This window comes from Tupaia chinensis, unplaced genomic scaffold, assembly GCF_000334495.1.
Source record: "Tupaia chinensis unplaced genomic scaffold, TupChi_1.0 Scaffold143787_1, whole genome shotgun sequence".
NCBI classification, from domain to species: domain Eukaryota; kingdom Metazoa; phylum Chordata; class Mammalia; order Scandentia; family Tupaiidae; genus Tupaia; species Tupaia belangeri.
In genome coordinates, this window is record NW_006203636.1 from 185331 (window position 1) to 210424 (window position 25094).

The 25094-nt window shown below is 38.0% G+C and overlaps 1 protein-coding gene across 1 annotated transcript in view; it reads right to left on the reverse strand.

The window, feature by feature from the left end:
- Positions 1-25094, reverse strand: part of FRK (fyn related Src family tyrosine kinase) — a 109197-nt gene that overhangs the window by 13204 nt on the left and 70899 nt on the right. The window contains exons 3-4 of the mRNA XM_006164984.3: positions 3235-3398; positions 2247-2415 (exon numbers count right to left, since the gene is read on the reverse strand). Of these exons, the coding sequence (XP_006165046.1) occupies positions 2247-2415; positions 3235-3398 (333 nt within the window). The remainder of the gene's footprint in view (positions 1-2246; positions 2416-3234; positions 3399-25094) is intronic.

The window sequence follows — 25094 nt, forward strand, 5'->3', positions numbered from 1 at the left end:
AAAGAAAGAAAGAAAGAAAGAAAGAAAGAAAGAAAGAAAGAAAGAAAGAAAGAAAGAAAGAAAGAAAGAAAGAAATCCCCCCCACCCCCGGGGAGAATGGCCACACTTCCATTCCTTCTCCTTCATTCTCTTGGGATTTGGGGCATGTACACAAATACACACACACACACGCATGTACACACACACACACACACACACACACACACAGAGCTTTAAGCCAGGTCCAGGACTTGAACTGCCCAGTCAGCCATGTAGGATCCAGCCACCTTAACCACGTTACCACGCCTGAGTTTTTTGTTTCCTTGCTCATAATAGAGCATGTGAATGCACACATGAGAAAGAGATAGAGATTGACAGATAAATAGATGAGGACTCTACACAAGGTCTGGTCACACTGCAGTCCTGCTCTTCTGGTCCTCCAGCCTATTGGATACTGGCGTTCACGTGTGTGCCTGGTGGGTTTTAGGCTGACCAGCTAGGAATTTGCAACTCAGTTGCCACTGAGATCCAGTTTTTCTTGACTAGCACATTAATAATGCACCAAGAAGCCGAAGCCTGGCGCTTAACAGTTCCTTCAATTATTTAGTTAGATCCAAACAACTTAAAAAGTATTTGTCCTAAATGCATAACAGCCATTCAAAGGTAGCACGGGAAAATTAAGAAGAAAAAAAATTGTATTCTATCTTTAATCACAATTACTTATTAAGGTGAGATATACACCTATTGGGCAATGCACCACTTCTCAAGTATAACCAGATTGAACACTGCTATTCTCATTTCCTGGTCCACATTTATCTTGCATGGATCTTGCATATCATCATGGCAACCATCAAAAGCCAGCTTCACAAAGATACGATGTCAGCATAAGAAATGGAACAAGATCTAAAGTTGAACCAAAAGCTATTGCAAGGTAATAGTTTGTGCAACATCCAAGATATTTGTCTCAAAACTTTTAAACATCTCAAAGCATCCCTGTGTATTCACTGTGTGCCCCAGTACATTTGGCATAGTTTGGGAACCAGGATGTTACTCTGTACTGCTAGCCAGAGATCCCACATGCTCAAGTTCTGCCACCGTGGAGTTTTTCAAATCCTAAGGATTCTGGACTAAGTAAATAATGATGACTATCAGGGAACTATAGTCTAGCCTATCATTCTTACCTACGTTATCAGAAGTAAACAAGAGGCAATCACAATGATGTTCTTTGGGGGAATGTTACTTCCATAAGGTTTGATACAGTGGTGATGAACGTCAGTTCAAATCTCAGCTCTACTACTTATGGACTTTGTAATAATATCTTCATTGGTCACTTTAACAATGAATGTGGCACAATGCAAAATATTACCACTAATGACCTAATTTAATCTTCATAATAATCCCGCTACATGGGCCTTAGTATTATATATATTTTGCAAATGATAGAACTAAGCATAGAGTAGTTCAAAATGTGCTCAAGAGCATATGACTAATAAGTCTTAGGGAAGATACCCACTCTCTCTAAATTCTCTTAGCCAACTTTTAAAGTAGAGGAAATGAAGCCTGGCTGAGTAGATACTGTTTTTAGTATATGTTTACTTAGTCACAGGGGAAGGAAGATGGAAGCAAAAATAGCTTCTATGTTCCATATATGAAGACTTTTAGATGACTCAGTTTACCTCTTAACACTCAAAGTTAGTATTTACTGAAATAGTTGTTCCTGAGTAGCACCGAGTTTCTGATATTTTTGTATTTCATTATTTTAAATCAGTATTTATTTTTTTTTAATAAGCTCAGGGAAAAAGGGAGAGAATGACATTGAAATACTGACTCCTATCTCTAAGAAGGAATGTGTTGTTAGAATCTTGAATGGGGATATTTTAAGATTTCGCGGGTCCAGGGAGCATGCTCTTACTTTTGTATTTTAAAACCTTGTCCATATTGGTCATTAGGCTAGAAAAAATAGGATCACGACATCCTCTTATTGTCAGTATTAACTGTCCCATGACCGCTTAAACATTTATAGTGGCAAACCAAGCTCATAAAAATAAGCATACAGGGCCAACGGGTGGCATGGTCATTAAAGTACTACGAGACTCCCACATGGCCAGCACCGTGGTTTGAGTCCCAGACCTGGCGGCTTGCTTTCTCACTTTCTCTCTCACACGATCACACACATGCCCTGTAGTAAATAAAAATAACAATAAATAAAAGTAATAATTCTTTTAAAAACCATAGTCATTACTATTTAGTTTTCAATATTCCCTCACCTGGTTTTAATGTTTTTACTGCTACTGGAGTGGTATTGTTCCACAGGCCTTCCCAGACTTCACCGAACTGCCCGGATCCCAGTCGCTTCAGAAGCTGTATGGAGTTGCGGTCTATTTCCCACTGGTCCACAGTCTTGTATGATAAATCAAAAGGAGCTGGGACTTGTACCTATTTCACAAAATGATAAGAATACTTGTAAGAAAAAAGGTAGATTTCACTTGTATTATTGTTGAAAAATATAGCCTTGTACTTTTTAAAGTAAAAGTTTAAATTTTATTTTACAATTAAAAACAGACATGGGAGAATCTGCTTTGTTAACTCTTCTGTATGATTTTTCCCTAAATCCTGCTAAATCAGGCACCTAAGTGTTCATTGTCCCATCCCACACTCGACATCATTCTCACACAGATCTGTCTGGTATGATTTCTCTCTCCCTGCCTGCCTAGCTAAATACTCCCAATTTCAAGTTCAAATTGAAGTTCCACCTCACCCACAAATCCTTCCCAAAACCTTTGACTATAGCATTATTAAGATATCATATATTTTTGCATAATTAAATTTTTTATCTTTTCTCAAGCTTGATTTTTATTTATTTTTTTCATTCACTCATTTACTCATTTAATAAATATTGCTAAGTATTAATTGGTTGCTATTCTATAAATAAAATAGGCAAGGCCTCTGGCCTCATAGAGTTCATGGTCTAGACTGCTGCCATACTGTTTGTTATAACTACTAAACTCTTCTGTTATGGCACAAAAGCAACCAAAGGCAATTAGTAAATGAATGAGCATGTCTGTTCTAATTAAACTTATTTATAAAATAACAGGTATTGTCTCATGGGCCATTGTCTGTCTATCTCTGCCTTAGGTAATTAAATGACTTCTTTTTTTTTCTTCTCTGAGCTGATATTGTATAACAAATGCTCAAATATCTAGTGGGAAAATTTTAAATTCAAAAATAAATGACCATAACTTGAATGCACTTCACCTTTAAACATGGCTTTCTCAGCTTGACACACAGGCCATCACTGTTCTTGGTATAGTGGTTCACAAATTCATTCAGTGTTGAAAAGGTCCTTCTCCGAGTAAGGAAAAAACCCCCTTCGTCCAATCTTCTTATTCTGTAGTGTTTTACAACTCCTTCATCTAAAACTAGAACCCAAAATAAGTCCTATTAATAAACTTCTTGTTAAGACATTTTCAATGCACAGAATGGAATTTTCATGAATTCTATGTACTTCTCAACTTTGTCTCAGAAAATACTTAAAGAAGTTTACAAAGAATACGTAGGAAAATAAATAAATAGAAAAAGGGGAAAAAATAAATAAACTGACATATCAGACTGAAGAAATACGAGATTGAAAAATAATGGATCAGAGCTGGCTCATGGCACAGCAGTCTTATGCTGCTCAAGACAAACTGGATCGCACATGGCAATGATGGTTTGATTCCCCAGCCTGGTGAGCCTGAAACATGCATGGCAGATGTGCAAGTGCCAAAGAGTTACTGGGTTGGAGGACTGGAAAAAGGGGGTGGCAATATGACCAGATCCTATGTAGGGTGCTCATCTCTCTCTCACATTCTCACATGCTTGCACACACACTTTATCATTAACAAAAGACATACCAAAAAAAGTGAAATAAAATAAAATAAATAAAAATAAAGGAGTGCGGGGCCAGGCTAGGTGGTGGCAAAGCAGTAACACAATGCTCTGTGTGACCCACATGAGAAAGTTCCAGGCTTGTGACTAGAGATCTCTCTGAACACACCAAGAGTGTAAGTGCCCATGATCTGGGGTTGGCTGAAGTTGGGGGTGAAGAACAGTAAGAAGATCCTGATGGGGGAGCGGAGTACCTGTCTCTCTGTCTCTCTTTATCTATCTCTCTCACTCTGAGAAGAAAAAATAGGGAAACCTTTTTCAAAATAAAATAAGGGAGTGAAATTACCCCTAAAAAAAGCTGCTGAAAATAATATGTTTAATGGATTAATATATAGTGTATTTATGATGGGAAAATTCATTTTACAAGATGTAATGATATACAGTGGTTGAAAGTGTAATAAATAAATAAACAACTATGAAGAAAAAGCCATACTGGAATATATATATATGTATATATATATATATCTTATATACTAGATTAAATACATAGAACATAAAGGTGATTCTATCATTCTTGCAAAGCAACGAAGGAAATCTTGTCGGTTTCAGGAATCACAGTGTCCATAAGATAAAAATCTCAGAAGAATGATGTTTAGAAATAGTTCAACTTAACCTGGTGTGGAGATGAGGGAGAAATTTCTCCCATAAAATCCCATAACACGAAGACCAAACAAGAACAATGTCCTCAGTATAATGTTACAATAATTTAAGGAATTCCACAGGGTCATTCACTATACTGTCCTTCAATGCAGACTGATAGCAGAATGCCCAACACAGTTCAATAAAAGCAATTTCACAGGGCCTAAAATGATGTGGTCCACATATCCAACTTTCCAGCAGTATTGTTTAATCCAAGCATAAATCCTGCTGCAGCCATAGGAACAAACAGATTGCATCAGTTTTAGGTAGTCTGACTTGTAGTGACTGTTTTGTGACTTGCACCTGCACCAACCATTGTACCTTCTGTTAACAGCACCCCAATTTTCCTTAGAGAATCAATGGTCTTCTTGGAGTGTGTGATTCAGAGAGACCCGATGCACATCATGAGCTAAGGAAGGCACAATTTGGGCAATTACAGCCTAAAAGTCTTGCTTCCAGAATGTGTACTAGGCAGCTCCACAAAGGCACAATGAGATTTGCTGCTGTTGTCTATTTGTTTTTGCCCTGCTGGAAGTTTGCTGTTATTGGTAGAACCCTTGCCCCCAGGCAGAGATCAGGCTTGCTCAAGAGAAGCAGCAGCCCAGTGGAAAGCAGTCTTGATATAGAAAGTGATGTTTAGCCCCTGGAGTCAGCCAAGCCTGGCTTTTCAGCTACAAAAGTCAATTAATTACGTTTTTGTTTAAACGAGTTTGAATTGGGCTTTCTGCCCTTGCATTCAAAATATTGACTAATGCACTTCGTATCTATTCTTTCACTTGGCAGAGTTATTGATAAGTATTGAGCAGCATTCACCATGAATATAGCTATTCTCAGTTCCCCACTAAATATAGACCCTTATGCTTTAATAATCCATCGAGCTAGAGCAATGCTCTCATGAAAGGAAAGAAGACCAAGTAGAAGACATCCCAAACCCTGCATGGAGGATTAATGGGGGCATGCCAATGGCTAGGACAAGATTCCTCTCCCTCCCCCCAAAAAAATAAATAAAAGAAACTGGCTCACACCAGAATAGCTAAATGAAAAGACAAACAATATCAAGTGCTGACAAGAAAATGGAGTTACTTCTTATACACAGTGGATAAAAGTTTAAGTTTTACAGCCACTTGGGAAAACTGTTTGCTGTTACCTACTAAAGTTGAATGTACTCATACCTAAAGTATAGTAATTTCACTACCAAGTATAAAATCAACAAAAATGCACAATATATCCACCAAAATACATGCTTATGAATGCTTTTGGTATCACTGTTTGTAGGAGTCTAAACCTTAAAATAGTCCAAATGTACATCAACTGATAAATAAAATTATCCAAATGTCTACCAACTAAAAACTAGTGGAATTGACTAGTAAATTGTTGTATATTTGCTAGTGGAATATGACACAGATTTCCAAATAAACAAACTATAGCTATACACAGCATGAATGAATGAATTTCACAAACACAAAAATATGGTTCCACTATTAAAAAGATTAAAAACAAAGCAAAATCACTGATACGAGAAGTGAGAGTGATTCAGGTGTTGGCAAAATTCTATTTCTTGAGTGGGTGCTGGTTATATGACTATGCACTTTGTGTATATTCATCAAACTAAATTCTTATGACTTGTGCACTTTTATTATGTGTATCACACATCAGTTTAAAAGAATGTTAGTCCCAGCCTAAATGGCTTGATCTATAGCATTCTGGACTGCAATACTGGAAGCCACATGGTTGAATAATCATGGGTCTGGATCTGTAGACTGTCCTGAAGCATTGGGCATGCATGTGCAGCAGTCTAAGATCCTAAGGAGCTGGAGTGCTAGGCAAAATTGATTGTAGTGTGATAAGACCCTTTCAAGGTTTCTTTCTCTTAAACATGCATTCTCTCCATCATTAAAATATATATATATATACACACACATAATTTTTTAAAATTAAAAAAGCATATCTGCTTGTCTATGGACAAACAGAAGATCAAGTCTCCTAACTGTCATGTCATGGTACTTTTCATTAAATTATTTCAGCCTGGAAAGTTATTAAGGTAAATGCTACTTCATTTTTACCCTGCATACAAAAATTCTCAGTTAGGTACATATGTTAACTTCAAGCAAATAAATTTTCTGGTAAACACTGCAAGAAACCTGGTTACAAAATGCCCTTCTAAATATCTGAGTGAGTTGGCTTATAGAATAGGGCTGTGTGATAAGTCAGAAAAATGCAGGGAAATATCAAACAAAAATGAGGACTTAGGGGACCAGCAGTTGGTGTAATATTTATGTTGCTGGACTCCCATGTAGCTGACCACTGTTTGAGTCCCGGACCCAGTGGCATAAACTCATGCCAGGCATGTGTGCGTGTGTGCCCAAGATCCCGAGAGGAGAACGGAGGAGAAGGGATTGCGGCATGGCCATACCCCCTGGGGGGGGGGGGATTTCTCTCGCTTTCTGTCTCTCTGTCTTCTCTTTCTTTCGGGTGAGCACAAGCGCCCTATAGCAAAAACCTCTCAAAAAAAATTTTTTAACAAAAAATGAGGACTTGGAGTGTACAATACTGAGTTTGAAAGTAGCCTTTCTATAAAAGCATCAACAACAATAATGTAATCACTACAGCAGACAAGCACAACTAATAATTAATCATAAACCTTTCATTTTCCTCCCAATGCTCTTGATTTGTTTTCAATGAGAATGACACTCCCCTAGCTAAGAGCTTTGCTGAAAGCTCCAGCAAAGGCTTTCTGCTCATTTTAAGTAGCAGAGTCCTACTTTCACTTAAAATCACAGTCTCAATTCAAATGTAGAATGACCAGTTGAAAATATTAACCAAAGCACTTGGTTGAATGTCATGTTTACTCATCCACATCCCAGGCCTGCCTCCAGCTGAAAGACAGCAGTGGAAAAGGCAGTATGGATTGCTTCTCAGTTTCTTTGCTTAGAGCTGCTTCCAGTCCCTCCCCTTGTCTGTAGGTTCTGCATATCCAGAGTCAGAGAAGAGAAAGGAAGAGGGAAAAGGATGAAAAGGTTTAGGGCTTCCCATTTTGAGCCTCCTGGCAGATGCTCAAGTTCTTGCCTGACACCCATGCAAGTCATTTGGAGTGTTTCCATTTCTATAGGATCTCTCACTGTACTCCCTAAGATGCAGGTGTTTCTTGGGCTGCCTGCACCCACCTCTGGGACTCAGTTTGTTCAGCAGTTCACCCACCACACTCTCCAATACCAATTGCCTCTCATCCTCAAACAGAAGCTCTCTTGGTCAGAACTCTCATTTTCTCTAGACCATCTAAGGTCACCAGGCACTTTTACTCATGTAGGAGGCCCACTAATGGTCTTGAGATAATACTCACACATCGCTTACCCTAGCAATTTATTACAGGGGGGAGAGACTAGTGTCATGACACAGGCTGCTTTAGCCTTCTCAGACAACATGAGTCAGACATCTGTGTTCAGCCAACTCAATTATCTCAGTAAACTGCCGAGAGCAGCTCTCACAGTATCAATCTTGAAGCTGCTTTTCACTGGGTTTGGGATCCCACTCAAAAAGCCCAAGAAGAAAGACAATATTTAAAGTGTGACAATAGATTTCTCCAAAAGCAAAATGCCATCGCCAAGTCCTTCCTCCATTCCATCCCTTGTATTCTTTTTAAACTCTTAAGCTAAGAGATCTAAGAGAAGCAATACCTGTCTTTGACCAGTTCCTTTGCAAGTTCTGCATATTGAGATCTGGCTTTGGAATTTTACTTCTATTAGATCTTGATAACCCTGGTCAAAATTTCCATTTCAGCATTCTGTTATATTTATTTTATTGAACCTAGAACTATGCTAAGCACATTATCTCCTTGAATTCTCATAACAGCCATATAAGGTAGATATTATTGGAACCATTTTATTACCCCTGCAAGTGAATAGTTGGCACTGCCAGTATTCAAACTTGGAGCCAGTGACCAAAATTCTCTATATCCAGTAGATTTTATAAAATAGATCCAATTGCCTAATAAGACAACTCCAATTCATGATGATAAAATTATGTCATCTTGGGACCAGCAGATGTCATAATGGTTACGCTGCTGGACTCCCACGTGATTGCAGTCAAGCCCCAGACCAAGAGGTTTAAAACTCACACCGGGCATGTGTGTGTGCATGCCCAAGATCCTGACAGGAGAATGGAGGAGAAGGGATTGTGACGTGGCCATGCCCTCTGTGGAGGGGGGGTGGGGGGAGGTTACTTTCTGTCTCTCTGGTGAACATACGCACCCTATAGCAAAAATCTCTCTCTAAAAAAAAAAAAAAATATGTCCATTGTGTATGAGAAAATGTTCTATTTTCATTCTTTAAAATTCAGAGGCAAGAGTACATTTAGATTCTCCAGAAACTGCATTAGTTTCTTAAGTTAGAATATTTAAGTATCTGAAACTCATCCTTGTACTCTAATCTGTCAGGTTATGATTCCTATTGACTATGACTCTTGCCAATGTTAATTGCCTATGAATTTATCACCAAATAGATGAGTTTTATTAGGAATAGAGCTTAGTTCATAACACAATAGATTACTATATATGGATTAAAAGGTTAAAAAAAGTCAAAGAGAGCTGTAAACAATATTGTTAGCTCCAATTCTTTTCTCCACAAGTAATAAAAACATTAAAAGTGGAACAGTAGCTAAACATAAAGTATACCTGCAATTTATACAGATTATTGGCCTGACAATTCAAACCTTACTATCTATCGAAAAGAAAAGCACATAAATTATAACTGAGATGTCTACCAAGCTAATAGGTCTGTAATTGGAAATGATGAGAAGCAATAGAAAAAAATATCCCTTTTCTAAATATGATGGACCATTTTCTGGGTCCAAATTGAAGTGCACCACACAGAAATTAAATCCCAACTTACATGTACCACAAAACATCTAATGGTTTCCAAACTAGAAATTAAAGTCAGTAGAGGATTGAAGGATTAAAGCACAGCTTGTGATTTTCTTAATAAGGAATGCAAATCACGGTGGGTTGATATGGCTTTTACAGTTGCTATTGATTATAAAAAAAGCCTAAATAAATGTTTGCTGGATCCTTGTACATAAAGGCTTAAACGCTCAACTCTAAAAAACAACATTTGGCAGTGTATGTAGTTTTCAGGCACAATATGAACAATTTTAATAGAAAAGCAATAGACTGGGAGATGGAGACCCAGGTTATAATTTAATTAGTATAGTATCAAAAACGTATCAGTCCCATTGGGCCTTAATTGCCTTGTCATTAAAATAAAAGAATAGGCTTTAAAGAATCTCTAAATTTCTAAATGTTTCCAACTTAGTGTTCAAACATTTCTTTAAAAAAAATTATTTCTATCTTTCATGAAACACACAAGAGAATCAGGCACCCTCAACAGGGTCTTCATGCCACAATCTTCCTCATCTCAGCCATCCCTGATCAGCCTCCCCAGATCACAGGTACACACTTACACACCTATATGCTCAGTGAGGTCTTGGGATGCAAACTCAGGATCTTTCCTGTGTAAGTCCAGTTGAATTACCACTGCACTACTACCTGGTCCCCGTCATATTTAAACATCTCTGGTGGCCACTGCTTTCTGTCCCAAAATTATCATCTCTTTTTGTAATCCATTCACAAATTTAAGTAATTCTTGCCTTAGAGCTCTTGAATCCTACTTGAACATTTTTACAATGAATCCTCTAATAGTTAGTTCTTTCCTTTAGATCTCAATTTAATCTTCAGAGTCAGTCTTCCTTATCCACCTAGCTCCTCCTTTCTATTCCATAGCTACTTCCCTGTGATCATTGTTACTTATCTCCATGAGGGCAGATGTTCTGCTGTCCTGATCTAATACCTCATTAGAACTTGGAACAGAGTAACAACTAACATAAACGTCTTCTAAATGAATGAATGATGTCACTAACTCTTGGAATGGAAGTGAAATCTTAGTTTGGGAAATGTTTGCTGAAAAATTAAATAGGCAATTAAGCAAATCCTTTCAAGACTTATCAAGACTTCCCTGGAATTTTATTTTGAAAGAGTAAAAAATGGGCTGCCCCCCTGCCCCCGGCACAGCAGTTAAGGGAGGCAGATTCCCCATGGCCAACCATGATTCAAATCCCAGCTCCCCATAACTTAAAAAACTTGCTGGGCACGTGTTCATGCATGCCCCAAATCCTCCCAGGATTGAGAAATGGAGAAAGGATTGCAGTGTGACCATAACTTATGGAGGGGGTATTTTCTCCCTCTCTCTCTGTCACATGAGTGCACATGCCCTCTGTCAATTAAAAAAAAAAGAAAAACAAACTTTGCCCCAGGAAATAAATATTAGAAGACAATCATTCATGGCCATAATTTCTTGATTTTTGAGACATAATTCAAAGCAATTATTTCATTTCTACCTGGAATGATCAACACTTACATGTGGTCCATTCAAGTTTCTAACCTGAACAAGACTGAAAGAAGAATATTATTTAAAAATTAGAGTACAGAAGGTATGTCAGAGAAATTCAATATAGTAAGAGTGAAGGCACTTTCAATTTTACATGTATTTATGAGTAATCAAATATTAAATGTATAACTGGTTTTTATAAAGTTAATTTGTTGGGAGTCCAGCAGGTGATGTGGTGGTTGGGCAATGGACTCCTACAGGGCCAGCTGCAGTTTGAGTCCTAGCCTGGTGGCTTGAGGATCATGGCAGATGTATGTGATTTCATGCCCAGAATCCCAGGAGGAGACTGGAGGAGAAGGGATCGCCATGTGGCCATGGGGGGTGAGATCTCTCTTTCTCTCTCACCGTTTTTCTGTCTCTCTCTGGCAAGCACATATGCTCTATGGCACAAATATTTAAATAAATAAATAAATAAAGTTAATTTGTTGGTATTACACACTTTCAAATTGTCATTCCTAGTTAAGACTGAATTCAGAGATCTGAGAAACAGGGAGAAATAAATGTTCTATTTCTTTTCTGATTTGTCATGATCCTTATTACAGAACCAAACCTAATCCAAATCCTACAAACAATAAGTGAATGATAATGCCTGTGCCATTCTTATTGTGAATGACAATGAGCTCAGATTAGTTAAGCATTTTGGTAGTTTAACTGCAAAAAACTATAAGGCTAACTATAAAACATAATAGAATCATCCATCAACCAAGTCAGTACCACCATGGCTGAACTGAGCTAAAAGACCAAGGGTCTGAGTTTACATCATGACTCTCAGTTATGCTGTTTGACCTAGGGTGAAATGTTTTACCTGTCAACTGATTAATCTACCAGAACATGTCCGAGAATTAGGATATATTGCAGAGATATAGATAAGCATGTATGAGGAGCACGATACACAATAAAGATTGGTTGAATATTGAAAGAATTCAGGTGTTTTTGCACATGAACTTCTCTATGGATGACATGACAAGTCACCTGATTATTTGGCCACCTTTATACCCAGAGTGACTGATTCTAGGGGGATCCATATGATTTAGATAGGGTCTGATGATTTCAGTCCTATTTGCCAGACCTAAATGCATTTATAGGTGGTTGGTGACAGAAATAGAAGCCCAGCTGTTTTCTAGTTGTGCGGTCTTATTTTATGTTGTCTTAGATGACAGAAAAGGATTTGTCTGTCACTATATAAAGGAGTGCTGTGAGATTTTATTATAAAGCACTTTTAAAGGATTTTGTCCATATTACCACATGTATAACAGACTGTGCAGAACATTTTAAATAATCATGAAATCCAAGATATTCAAAATCGGATTTTTAAAAGACAAAGTCTTTCAAAACTAACTTTGGACTACATTAAGTTCGAGGCTACATCTGCAAGACACAAAGACACCTAGTCAGCTCAGTGAAAAACATCAGTATAACAAGTTGTTTGGCATTTTATAGATTTAAAAAATGGTTGATTGAGTGGATTTTCATTTTTCATCTGGTCCGCCATCAACTGGGCACAGCCTTATTCCTACTGACTGATAATAATCTTTTCCCATACCGAGTAAAACAATGTGACTTTGTTGATTGAGCAAAGGATTGAAAATCAAGAACTCACTGCTCTAATCTTATTCTACCAGTGATTTGTTCTTTGACCTTAGGCAAGGAATTTCATTTCAGTTTCCTTATCTAGAAAATGAGAATAATGATCTTATCTATATACCCCCATAGGGATAGTTTGAGTGTCATTGTTCACAAAGGATGATAGATATTTCTAATGTGCAATGGATGAATACTGTATTACAAAATCACTATTATCAAATAGCGTTGTCAACAAAAAAGAGACACTTCCAAAGAAGCCTGCACACTAATGGCTACATAGCATCGTGGCTAACAAACAGAGCAACTACAGACGGTGCCTTTAATTCTGTGTGAGAGAACTCCTGCTTATCTGGTTTGTTTTGGAAGGTTCATTTGTACTCTACAAAATTATTACAAAGACAACTGGAATGACTCTCCCTATGTCACGACTAGAGGGATCATGCTAAGATATTTCTACACTGTTAAGTAAATAACATTCCAATGAGCTATTATATTGCATCCTTCATTAAAGCAGAATTTAAGACATATATTCATTTTACACTGAATTTAACTCTGTAGCAAATCGAGTGGGATTCCAGTATGCATAGGGTTTTTTAAGTTTAGTTATATATTTTCTTCTATGAGAAAGAACAAGGCAGAGAGAGACAGAAACAAAAACAGGTCAAAGTGGGTAGACTGGATTTCACATGGCCAATTCCACGATTTAAGCCCTGGACCCAGAGGCTTGAAAACCACATTTGGGGGCAAGCGCATAGGTGCCCCAAAATGCCAAAAGGAAGTAAAGACATAGACTAAGGGATGTTGGTATGACCATCTCCCATGGAGGGTGCTTTTTCAGTCCCCTTCACCTCTTTGTCTCTCTCTGGCAAGTGCATGGACTCTCTGGCAAACTAAAAATAAATAACTAAATAAATAAGTAAAATAATTTTTAAAAGGGAGTGGGGAGTGGCATCATGTAGAAGAGCTATTCTCAGAAATATTTTTTTTTCCATTTTTGCAAGAGGGTATATGCACTCACCAGAGAGAAACAGAGACAAGAGAGGGAAAGTGAGAAGCACATCCCATGGAAAATGGTCTCACTGCAAAATCTTCCCCATTTCTCCCTCCTTTGGGGATTTTGGGCACACATGCACAGCTAGCATGTTTCTCAAGTCACTGGGCCTGGGACTTGGATGACACAGTTGGTTGTGGGAATTCAGCCACCTTAATCAACACCACCAGCTGACCCAGAGGAAAAAAATTCTCAAAGACCAAAGGGAAACACAGAGAACTGACTTATTTCAGAGATAGATTTTTGCTATACGTTGTGGGTGCTCACAAGAGAGAAAGAGAGACAGAAAGCGAGAAATCACCCCCCAGGGGGATGGCCATGCACAATCCCTTCTACTCTCAGGATTTTGGATATGCATGCACATGCACCTGGCATGAGTTGGAAGCCATTTGGGTCTGGAATCTAACTGCAGTCGACCACGTGGGAGTCCAGAAATATAACCATTATGCCATCTGCTGGTCCTGAGAACTGACATTTTATGCACCCAACTCCACCCATGACTCCTGAAGGATAGCTGACTTCCAGTCAAAAATAGTTAACATGCTATGGGTATTGGTCATTAAGTCTTACTGCTTCTTGTAGATTAAGTTAGATGAAGATTGATTAAGAAAATGTCTGTTCGCTGACTCAAATATTGAAAAAGATAAATGAAGATATGTCTGTTAGCCCCCAAGTCCTGGGGTGTCTCAGGATTGTTACTGGTCTAAGAATGCAGCTGAAGTTTACAGTCAGAAGAAACAATCCGTAACCCTTACAGGCAAAAACCAACCATCTCTTCCATATTGTACAGTACAGAATCAGTGACTCTGAGCCATCTATCTGTTCCAGTGCTTACCCCACTTAAATATATATATAGATAAATTAGTCTCCCACTTAAAATATATATATATATGTATGTATATATATATATATATATATATATATCAGTCCTATTCTCAATACCCCTATCGTCTAACCCTTAAATTTCCAGACAATTTTCTTGTTTATATATCTAGTATCTAACCCTTTAACTAACAACATGTAATTGTAACATATAATATTTTATCAGACAACTTAATTGCAAACTCCACAATTTCACATGAAAATAGAACTTGCAACATCTGATAATGCAGAGAAACACTCTGAGAAATAACTTGACTCTTTATTCCTCTCTGGACTCTAACTCCTCAGTTGGTATTATATCTGTAATAAATCACCAGGAATTAGCATGCTTGGATTATATTATCCCAATTTCCTGCAGAAAATCTTTCACGAGTTTAGGATATAATGTGACAAGAGAGAGAGCCAGTGCTTCTCCTTTTTGAAACTTACCCTCGGGAAATAATCCAAATATTTACATGCATTTATTTAGTTATAGACCTGCCTTGTTTCCGAAAGACTCAAAGCCTTGCATATATTGCAAAATGCCTCAAAATAAAATAAAATGTAAAATAACTGAATAGAGGAAATGCGACAAAAGCTAAAGCGAAGGAAGATGACTCCAGGGACAAGGCTGGTAGGCTTGAGATGCCAGTCCAGGTTTGTGAGATGTGGGCCACTTATCTCTGTCGTTCTAGCAACTCATAGTAAAGGGGGAAACACATTCAGACACTTGAGTCCCTGAAGAAAGTACTAACAAACTATTACTCTAACACACACACATACACAACTGTTAACTGTTTCTGGTATTCGAATGAGAGAGACATTTCTCACATAGGTCCTCATAAAACACAGACAGTATAATGAGCATTATCCTCATTAACATTCTTAAACATACCGATGCATTGCAGTTTTTATAATATCCATTAATGTGGGCCAGTTGCCAACATAAAGTTTAATAAACACATTTGTGTGGGAACCTAAAACAATATAGTTCATTACCCAATGGAGAAAAGGCAGTATCAAGAAGAATGTTTGTTCCCTGTAGCATTTTCATAGAATCAAATGACTGTTAAAGTGCAGTAAACCTGAAAATGAACAGTGTATTGTCAAAATGGCATCGCTGTAAAAATGATCCAGCAAGGAGTGAAAAGATCCATCGTACTAAGTGAAACCAATGAGGAACTAAGCTAAGAGAACATCGCAATCTCAGACGTGAGGATCCAACTGGCAGCTCACATGTCCTGGAGCCGTCTCCTGCAAAGGGAGTCCAGCTGAGCTTTCTTGTGGAAGCCATAATTGCGTATGAGAAAAGACGATTGGATTTGCCAACATGAAAATAATTATGTTAGATTGGCAGATTCGTGGGGGTTTCACTCCCTCTGCTTCCCAAACCAATGATAATAAAGGTATATTGCCTTTAGAATGAGAGCATACATAATGCTTCCAGCTTTTTCGAGAAGCCGCATAAGAATTAATCACCTAAAGACAATGTCTACACATTTTGCTCAGGACACTGTCTGGTATGATACTTGATGTTCTTTATATAAAGACCCTCTGAGCTCATTTCTCTTTAAACCTAATACTTAAAATCACATCTCATTTTACATAAACCAGTGAGAAGCACTATGCATTTCCCTTTTTGTTTTATCTGTCGAAGAACCCATGGCTAAACTGATTTCTAAACGGAAATAATTATCTTCCATTACAGGCTCAGCAAGATCTGTTTCTCAGTTCTTTTTCATTGATTTTGTCTTTTTTTTTATGTTTAGCTGTATTTTATACTGTTGCAGCATTATTAGTTGACCTAAAACCTTTCGTAAAAATGAGTAAACAAATGGACAAAGGAAATGATAAATAATCAAATTACATACCATATCTATTAAACATAAGAATGAATTTCTAATAAAGTAAACTCCCCAGCAGTGGAAGGGGCTGATTCTCCAGGGTTACTGTTCATAGGGGATTTGAAGCTTCAAATTATGAGAGCTTCCTTAAAGAGGATAACATTAGAATAGGTATCCTTAAGACATGGACATAAAAGAACATGATAAATAAACTCTAAGATAATTAAATATGATTTAATTTCTTTAACTTTTACTGGAGAGAAAAAGTAAGTCTACAAGTCCAAGTAAACTGTAGTTTGCAGGGTTGGAATCCAAATCTAGTCATAAAGGCTGTCATATGACTGACTGTTGGAACGGTAGAAACTTTTGCTCACTTGTTTTCTGTCTCTTGACTGGAGGAAAAAAGGTAATAGTTTATTCATTTCTCAGTAGGGTGTGATATGATTCAAGCTTTCTGAATGCCATCTTTCCCCTCCCTCTCAAAACTCACCCCAAACTCTCAGAAATCCTTCTTTGTGATGGAGAACTCAGGTCTGAATCTCTCTTCTCCTTTTCCCCACCCACTTTCAGTAATTAGTAGACATGATCAACAAAGGGAACATGAAAATCATGGCGAATATAATGAACAGTCACTAAAATACCTTCAAATCAATTTTTATCTCCTTTGCACATACAAGGGAGTAATTTTGTACATTCGCTAATTTATTTTCAAAGCAAAATATTGTCTCCTTCCAATTTTTTTTCTTACTGTGTTGTTACACATGCAAGGCAATTATTGGTAATTTGCTAATTATTCATTCTCATTTCCAAAAGCAAGTATCTCTCATTCTTGGTCACTGCATCACATTGAACAAAGAGCTAAGATAAAGACATAGGTTCCCTGTTCTTTATCTCAGACAAGCACTAGATGAAAGTTATTGTGGTGGTTTATATGTCGACTGGAGTGGGCTAAAGAGTGTCCAGAGAACTGGCGAAATGTCATGTCTGTTTGTAATTGTGAGAGTATTTCCAGAAGAGATGAGGATGGAGGTATTACACACTCTGTTGAGGGTCTGAGTAGAGCAGAAGGGTGAAGGAAGGGCTCAGTCAAGACGCCCTTCCCTGAGTGAGGGTATCTTCTGTCCTTGGACATCTGAGGTCCTGCTTTCAGACCTTTTAAGTTTAGGACTTACATCTGTAGCACCACTCATTTGCAGGTCTTTGAACACGGACTGAAAATATAAGCACTGGCTGTTCTGGGTCTCCATCTTGCAGTAGACATCATGCAACTTCTCAGTTGATAATAATATGATGCAATTCCCATAATAAATCTCCTTGTATCACATACACACACACAAATGCGCTCTCTCTTTCTCTTTCTCTCTCTCTCTCACACACACACACATACACACACGCGCACGTATGCGTGCGTTGCTGGTTTTGTTTCTCTAGAGGACCCGGGCTAGTTCAGTTACACAGGGCAGTCTCTGTTTAGATTTTGTTTGTGCTTAGATTTTGTTTTGTTTGTCATAGCCTGGTACAAACGTAGTTTAGGTCATATTTAGGTAAACATTTCACATGAAGACAAACCATCTCTAAGTCACAGCCCGTACTTCAAAGGCTGGCCATGCATCCTTCTAATAATGTCTGCTACCTATTCAGGGTAAATCAGGTGAACAACTGTGAATTACTTGGTACAATCCATCACTGCTCCTAGAAAAACAGCTCAAAAATCCACATCCAGTTCAGGATGGGCTGACAGCTCCACCTTTCTGTGTAAAAGGGAGCACTCTTTCTGAACAATAATAGAAGCTACTGGGTTTTTATAGAGTGTTTGCCTTAAGCATGCACTGTACTAAGTGCATTTTTACTTACTAGTAGGTCGTCGGAAAAGTCATGAAGTATTTTTCTGGTTTTCTATGCAAAAATGCGTCATGACTTTCCCGATGACTGAGTATTTCATATCATCCTCACTGCAACCTATGGGACATGAATATTATTTTCATCAACTTTATAGGGGAGGAAATCAAAGTTTATGGAGAGGTTAGGTAACCTTCCTCAGACTACAGAGCAGGTAAAATACTAGCACTGTGATAAAACCAGGCAGTGAGAGTCAGAAGCCCACATGGTTAATCCCTAAATCATTTCTCCCTATTATCAACCAGTGAGTATTTTTAGGCAGTGCTCACAAGTCTACACGTAAGTAAATTTAGAGCTACTCTTCAATAATGAGATGATGACAACGCTGCAGGTAAGCTCTACTTCAGCAACTGACAACTGTTAAAGGGAAATAATAGGTTGAGCATTCCCTCCTAGGAACATTTTACTCCACCTAATACCATGATACACTTTCTGTAAGCTTACACCCTCTCAGGCGCCTATCTGCCCCTTCAATCTTGACTCTGACCTAGAGAATACATGCTCTCTCACAGCCTAGCCTGGGTATTTTTGTAGACATTCAGCATTCAATGCTCCAAGGAATGTGTTTGATAATGCCCAGGCTCTCTGCAATGCCACCCTCACACTTACCTTTTAGATTCCTGCAGCCCACAAATGAAACAATTCAAAAATTGAACTCACAGTTTTTTCTTTCCCCGTTTAAATGCTTAATCTCATTGAATGGCACCACCATTCTTAAACCTAAACATTAAAGCTAACGATTTGGGGCTCGCCCTCAATTCCTCTCTCTCCCTGGCTTCTTATCTGCACCCGGGCATTATGTTCTATGATGCTTTCTCCTGAGGCTACCAGCTCGATGAGTAGCCTCTGAGTTTCTCTTTTCTGGGAGTTTTAGTAAGTTCATGTGCCTGTCTCCTCCATCCCTATCCATCTTCCTCAGTCTTCAGAGTAGGCTTCCTAAAACATGAATCCGAACTTCGTGTTCTCCAACTTGTGTTCCTCACTGCCTAAAGTTCAAGTCCCATAACAGTTCTCTGCTGTACTCTATCCTCAAGGATTAAGTGTTTATTTGTAACTTCCTAAATGTATTATTTATTACCTATCTCTGAGCATTTGCACAAACTGTTGACTCCAACTAGAATGCCATTTTATTTACATAGCACAGCCTAATTAGTGTGTCAAGGTCCAGCTCAGACATCACCTCCTTTCCCAAGTCTATCAGCCTAAGGCAGAGCAGCTGCCTAAGTGGTGCTTAGCATCTACTGTATGTCTCTACTATTCCTGAGTTCTTTCTACAGTGTGGCTCCTGCACATGTACACTGGACTTGTTCTAGAGAACTTCGAGTCCTTTAATGTGGAGATCATGTCTTAATTTATTTATTATACTGTTGCATCATTGGAAAAGTCATGTGTAAAATGCAAAAATGTGTCATGACTTCACAGATGACCCACAGCACCTAGCACAGTATGCCACATCATCCTCCCCATCATGATTAATAATTACTCAGCTCCAACTGCAGGTCAAAAATGGTGCCAAGGCCTTTATACACATTATCTCAGTGAATTTTTGCATTCTTGCCTTGATATAGAAAAATGAAGATAAAATGGCTTAAATCATTTGTTCAAGGTCTTTCCGCTACTACATGACAGAACTGAGACAGAAACCCAGACAGTTTGATGCCTTAAGGTCTGTAGTCTTCTGGCCCAGTAAGAGTTCTTAGTATCTGTTTGATGAACAGGTGGATACACAAATGAATGCATGAGCAATGAGGCTACTGAAGTAAGACCCAAGTAAAACATAGTCTGTTGTGTGAATCTTGATGTTGCTTCATCTTGTTTTTCCTTGTAAATCCAGTGAAAGATCCTATACCTGTTTCCCAGCTCCTACTCAAAGGCTAAGTGGGGTTAAAAAATCTACAATAGCTGTTGAATTAGCTATTCACTAAGCATCCCCCATATTCCTAACAGGAGTTCTACTCCTTTGCCTAATCTTCATGTTTTCTGACCTACATCACTGAAATAAACGAACTAAAATTCGAAGCTACAGTACAAATGTCAGAGAAAAAAAAAATCCCAGAGTCTTCTTCCTTCCATTCTACTCAGCAATCATCACACCTTCACACTCCGTTTGTATTCCACAGACACGAAGTTAGAATCATGGGCAAGTTCTGTGAAGGGTCATTACTGCTCAGGTTTCAGTGCTGATGACAAGAGTGAATACTGCTATCGCTTGTTTTATGCCAGGCTGTGTTCTAAGCACTTCTCATGTAATAAATCATTTCATTTGAACACTACCAGCAAGAAGTAGATACTAGGTTTTTCTATCTTTTCCATTTATTGCCAGAGGGCATGTGCATTCATCAGAGAGAGAAATACAAAGAAACAGAGAGGGAAAGGGTAAGAGAGGAAACACCCCACAATGGTCACACTGAAATCCCTTCTCCTCCATTTCTCCATCCTACTGGGATTGGGAGCATGCACACATATGTGCCAGCATATTTTTCAAGTGTCTGGTGCCAGGACCTGAACCATTAAGTTGGTCATGTGAAATAAGGCTCTCTTAACCACCAGGACAAGGGCCAGCCCAGGGTACCTACTATAGGGTCATCAAAAAAGTCATGATGCATTTTGCATAGAAAAACATTGAAAAGTACATTATGACTTTTCCAAAGACCCAATATTTCAATCTCCATTTTAGTAAAAGAGAAAATGCTACCTGACTTGCCCAAAGCCACACAACAAAAGGATCCAAATCCAAGCAACCTGGCTGCAGAGTTCAGTATCATAAACCGCGAGACCATTAACAGGAGGATCTTTCCAACCAAGATAGTCTTAGTGTCAACTTCTGCTTTCAGATTTCTTCCAAATTCTCAACGTAAAGAGGCAATCTTCAGTTCTCCAACCCATTATGTTTATGTACAGAAAGCAAAATGTTGTCTTTGGTTTTGACCATTGGTTTACTCTTAAGAAAAATAAAGAATAACAAAGCAAACAAACAGAAATCTCTCCTATATGAGTGTGCCTTTTCTATTCAGTTGGCATCTCCCCTCTATTGCCAAACAGAATGTACAGTTTGTGAGGCAGGAACTGTCTGGTTTGCCATTGGGGCTCAACTCTCTAAATAAATACTTACTGGCACCTAGAAGGCATTAGGCATTATATAAATATTCAGTGCATAAATGAATGAATCACAGTTCTTTAAGGCCTAGATAATCTCTTTGTTCAAGGATACATATATAATAAGTTAATAGAAAACAGTTTTGTAATTCCATGGGGCTGGCAGACAACTAAGCAGTGGTTAAGGGTGCTCGACTCCCGTATGGCCAACTGCAATTCAAGTCCCGGACCTGGCGGGTTGCTTTTTCACTTTCCCTCTCTCTCTTTCCTCTCTCTTTCTCTCACTCTGTCCCTAGAAATACAAAGAAACAGAGAGGGAAAGGGTAAGAGAGGAAACACCCCACAATGGTCACACTGAAATCCCTTCTCCTCCATTTCTCCATCCTACTGGGATTGGGAGCATGCACACATATGTGCCAGCATATTTTTCAAGTGTCTGGTGCCAGGACCTGAACCATTAAGTTGGTCATGTGAAATAAGGCTCTCTTAACCACCAGGACAAGGGCCAGCCCAGGGTACCTACTATAGGGTCATCAAAAAAGTCATGATGCATTTTGCATAGAAAAACATTGAAAAGTACATTATGACTTTTCCAAAGACCCAATATTTCAATCTCCATTTTAGTAAAAGAGAAAATGCTACCTGACTTGCCCAAAGCCACACAACAAAAGGATCCAAATCCAAGCAACCTGGCTGCAGAGTTCAGTATCATAAACCGCGAGACCATTAACAGGAGGATCTTTCCAACCAAGATAGTCTTAGTGTCAACTTCTGCTTTCAGATTTCTTCCAAATTCTCAACGTAAAGAGGCAATCTTCAGTTCTCCAACCCATTATGTTTATGTACAGAAAGCAAAATGTTGTCTTTGGTTTTGACCATTGGTTTACTCTTAAGAAAAATAAAGAATAACAAAGCAAACAAACAGAAATCTCTCCTATATGAGTGTGCCTTTTCTATTCAGTTGGCATCTCCCCTCTATTGCCAAACAGAATGTACAGTTTGTGAGGCAGGAACTGTCTGGTTTGCCATTGGGGCTCAACTCTCTAAATAAATACTTACTGGCACCTAGAAGGCATTAGGCATTATATAAATATTCAGTGCATAAATGAATGAATCACAGTTCTTTAAGGCCTAGATAATCTCTTTGTTCAAGGATACATATATAATAAGTTAATAGAAAACAGTTTTGTAATTCCATGGGGCTGGCAGACAACTAAGCAGTGGTTAAGGGTGCTCGACTCCCGTATGGCCAACTGCAATTCAAGTCCCGGACCTGGCGGGTTGCTTTTTCACTTTCCCTCTCTCTCTTTCCTCTCTCTTTCTCTCACTCTGTCCCTCCCTGGTCAAATTAAAATAAATAAAATTAAATTTAAAAAGTGATTCTTTAAAAAATAACAATTTTATAATTTCATAAAAAATAGAAATATAATTTTTTCTTTCCTTCCTTTATGATTTTTGCTACCTCCATATTTTGCTTTTCACAAACATTGGCAGGTGGCAAAGAGATAGCTCTGCTGAGAGAAAGCATTAAATGAAAGTCCCTAACCTGCTCAAACAAATAGGAAAATAAATTTAGTCCCCGTCATGCATAGGCTTTTAAAACAACAAAATGCTTTCGGAGATGATAGTTTCTGAGCCAAAGTTTCTAATAACTTAATGCAAATCACGTTTCTAAAATGCATTAGAAATGACTTCATAATTGATGGGATTCTGACAAATAGTTATAAAGTAACTGATATGCACATATAATTTCAAATTCATAGTTTAACATTACGAATACTTATTAAAGTGGATTGCACTTTTATCATTCACTTTTTATGACATGAACACACTTGTGTAACTATCAGTACATAGACATTAGATGCTTAAATAATTAAGAAAATTTAAACTGATTAATTTTTACATATTAATTAAGTAAAGCTGCTGCCAGCTGGTGTGTTCTCATTTAAAACACAAGTGTCTAGAAATATTTTTGAATAACAAATTTGTATCCAAGATTAGACATTCTTTCCCTTCTTATAAATGAATAGGTTATGAAGACTAAAAACAAAACAAAATGGAAACCTGTATTTTGGTTGCATAATAACATGCAATATCCGGGCATGCCACAAGAGGGAGCACATGCTCGACTGAAAGCCCTCCTATGGCCCATAGTTGTAAAGAGCAAGAAGTAGAATCTGGCACTTAAAATGAAGGATACACATACAGGATGCAGCATTGTAGACGACCTCCCTGTTTGTACAAATGCGGTATGAAATACATAGGCATAACCTTAGTATTTTTCAAGAATACACGTTTGCCACTTAGAGTAATGAAAAGAAATTCCTTCTTACTTATTTAAGAATGATGCATCCTTGAGGTGCCAACATTTACTTAGCTACTATTTACCTGTGACATGGACTGAACTGCTTAAGGTCAGTAGAAAGAGGAGGACCCAGGTGGCCCGGGGTCACTGGCTTCCATTTCCACAGCCAAGATGTATCTTAACTTTCTGGTCAATCCAAAACTCAGTGCCATGCCTTCTCTAATGCTCTACTTCTCTTTGCGTCCTTCTGACTTTCACCACTCAACTCTTTTAATTCTTCCTTTGAGATCATTAAGTTTATGTATTATCTGGGTGCAAGAGCCAGAGAGATCTATCAATCTCAGTTCTAGCACTGAATTCCCATCCAAAAATATAACCTATACTGACTTTACCATGGCATTTATAATATACATAATCCAATACCTTGTTAGTTATACAGGGCTATTAACGGTAATGGAGGAACAATTTATAAACCTCCATTTGGGGGCTGGCAGGTGGTGGGGTGGTTAAGATGCTGGACTTCCAAATGGCCACTGTGATCCGAGTCCTGAACCTGGTAACTTGCTTTCTCCCTTTCTCCCTCTCTCTCTCTGTCTCTCTCTCTCTGGTTAAATAATAATAACAATGATAAAATTAAGTAGAAAAAAATTTCCATTTTACTTGTCAAAAGTGCACCTTAGAAAATAATTGCCATTCTAAATCTAAGGAGCATCATCTGCTTTTTCTAAGAAAAATTTTTAAGAATGGAAATTATCTGAGCAGAAAAGTGGATTTTGTACAGTATTCTGTATTGACTTTTACCCGCATTTCTTACCGTAGTGTTGATTGTTGTCTTGTTTTCCTTATAATGCCCGCCCTTATTCAATCCTTTCCAGAAAGGTAATTGTTCTCTTTTCTGGGTTCTGAAAGCACTTTGCGTATAACTTGTTTATTATGTTTGTCATAATGTGAGCTATTTTAGTTGCTTCCACAACTGTGCCACATTGATAACACAATGAAATATCTATGATGAACGAATGACCAGATCAATGAATAAATAAATAGTTAAAAATCGTTCAAAATTTCTCCTCAATATTTCTGAAAAAAAATTTCTATATAAAGAAAAGAAGCTGACTGAGAAAAAAATCAATAGCACCCTGTAACATAATCCAAACTTCATGAAGTGGAAACATTATCTAAAAAAAAAAAAAAAAAATCCTACATTCATGATACTGTGCTAATTCCTGAGCATCTTGCTCAAAAACGTAAAAATGAGGCCAGCAGGTGGCATAATGGTAAGGGTGCTGGACTCCCAATGGCTGACCATAGTTCAAGTCCCAGACCTGGTGGCTTCCTTTCTCACCTTCTCTCTTTCTGTCTCTCTCTGGTGAGCACATGTGCCCTATAGCAAATTTAAAAATAATAATAATAAATAAAACTAAGTAAACAAGGTTCTAAAAAATAAAAGTAAAAGCAAACGTTATAAAGACAGG